The 1,439-nt window shown below is 58.3% G+C and overlaps 1 protein-coding gene across 1 annotated transcript in view; it reads right to left on the bottom strand.

Moving 5' to 3' along the window:
* Window positions 1-1,180, bottom strand: part of CNPY3 (canopy FGF signaling regulator 3) — a gene marked incomplete at both ends in the record, with an annotated part of 1,508 nt that extends 328 nt beyond the window's left edge. Inside the window, 3 exons of the mRNA XM_009874552.1 lie at window positions 148-282; window positions 727-823; window positions 1,044-1,180. Of these exons, the coding sequence (XP_009872854.1) occupies window positions 148-282; window positions 727-823; window positions 1,044-1,180 (369 nt within the window). The remainder of the gene's footprint in view (window positions 1-147; window positions 283-726; window positions 824-1,043) is intronic.
* Between the last annotated feature and the right edge of the window lie 259 nt (window positions 1,181-1,439).

Raw genomic sequence — 1,439 nt, 5'->3', positions numbered from 1 at the left:
CAGCAGAGAGGAGAGACGAGCTCCAGCCATGTGACACCAGGACAGGACCAGGCAGCAGATCCTGCTGTCGTCCCTGTTCCCAGCACCGCACCCCCAGACCCTCTCTGCTGCCACACGGCTGTGACAGTTGGCAAGGGCTGATCCCACCGAGCCAGGTACCTGCTTTTTGAGGTCAGCCACTTCAGCAGAGGTCTCGTTCCACAGCTCGTAGGGTATGTCCATCACCACCTTGACGCCCTTGTGCACCAGGTTGTGCAGAGTCTCAAATGTCTCTGACATGCCCTGGGGGAGCAAGGCCGCCTGGTGAAGCAGCGTTCCTCCCACCAGGCCCCCCCTGCTCTTCCCTTCCAGCACCAGCCACATGGACCTGCTCAGGGATACAGGGCTGTGCAAGCCAGCCAAAATCAGGGTCCCTGGGACATCAGCATTACCAGGAGGGAGTTCAAGTGGCAGCAAGTCCCACTCTGCAAACCTGCTTCAAAAAATAACAAGACAGGCTGGGCAAGACAGCCTCTGGTTCCCTCTGTGCAGGCAAGGGTGGGGACCTGCCCACACCCCGCCACGGACAGCACCTCACACCTGAGGTGGGAGAGAGCATGGCCTCGTGTGCTGGGAGCTGGCAAAGGATCCAGGGGATGTGAGGAATGAACCCTAGTTTAGTGCCCCAGCAGCGCCCAGGCGGGCAAGAGATGCTTGGGAGCAGGGGGCCAGAGAACATCCTCTCACCTTTGCGAATCTGTTACTGCCACTCCTCTCCTTGTGCAGGTTGTAATCCAACAGCCGCTTGCAGATGTTCTCTGTCACCTCAATTAACCGGATGTCCCTGCAGGGAGAGGAAGGAGGGTTCAGGTTCAACACAGACCCCTAAGAACAGCCAGGGCACAAGGGCAAGCCTCAGCCCAGTGCTCTGCAGCTCCCAGAAGAAGGAACCCCTGGATGCCTTCTCTGCCCCACCGAGGTTTAGTTTCCTCTGAGCCGTAGTCTCCCGAAGCCCCCGGCTCTGCAGACTGCACCAGAAGCCCACCCGTCCTGCTCTCACTTACGACTGCGTGTACTTGACCGCAGAGCCTTTCCCATCCAGGAAGCCATACTTGGTGTCAATCACCTCCTTGGTCCTGCCGGTCTCCTCGAAAGCGGATTTCAGCTCCACAGCTACGTACTTGCAGACTGCGGGAGGGAAAGCACAGAGGGGTTAGGGGGTTTTGCCGCTCCGATGGGCAGCGTGACACAGCACCCAGGGATAGGCATGGCAGAAACAAACACGAGTCTGTTGCGCTAAAGCTGCTGTCAGCAGAAAACAAGATGCCTCAGCCATTCAAAGAAATAACCGGGAACGGCTCCGCCGATTCTGCTGGAGATCCCTTGAAGCAGGAACGGCCAAACTGGTGTAAGTGCATCTATGGAGCCAGCTGCTGTGGCACAGCTGCGAAAGCAGATGG

The sequence above is a fragment of the Apaloderma vittatum genome, unplaced genomic scaffold, assembly GCF_000703405.1.
Source record: "Apaloderma vittatum isolate BGI_N311 unplaced genomic scaffold, ASM70340v1 scaffold37078, whole genome shotgun sequence".
In the NCBI taxonomy this organism is placed as follows: Eukaryota; Metazoa; Chordata; class Aves; order Trogoniformes; family Trogonidae; genus Apaloderma; species Apaloderma vittatum.
This window is presented reverse-complemented; position numbering and strand designations above follow the sequence as displayed.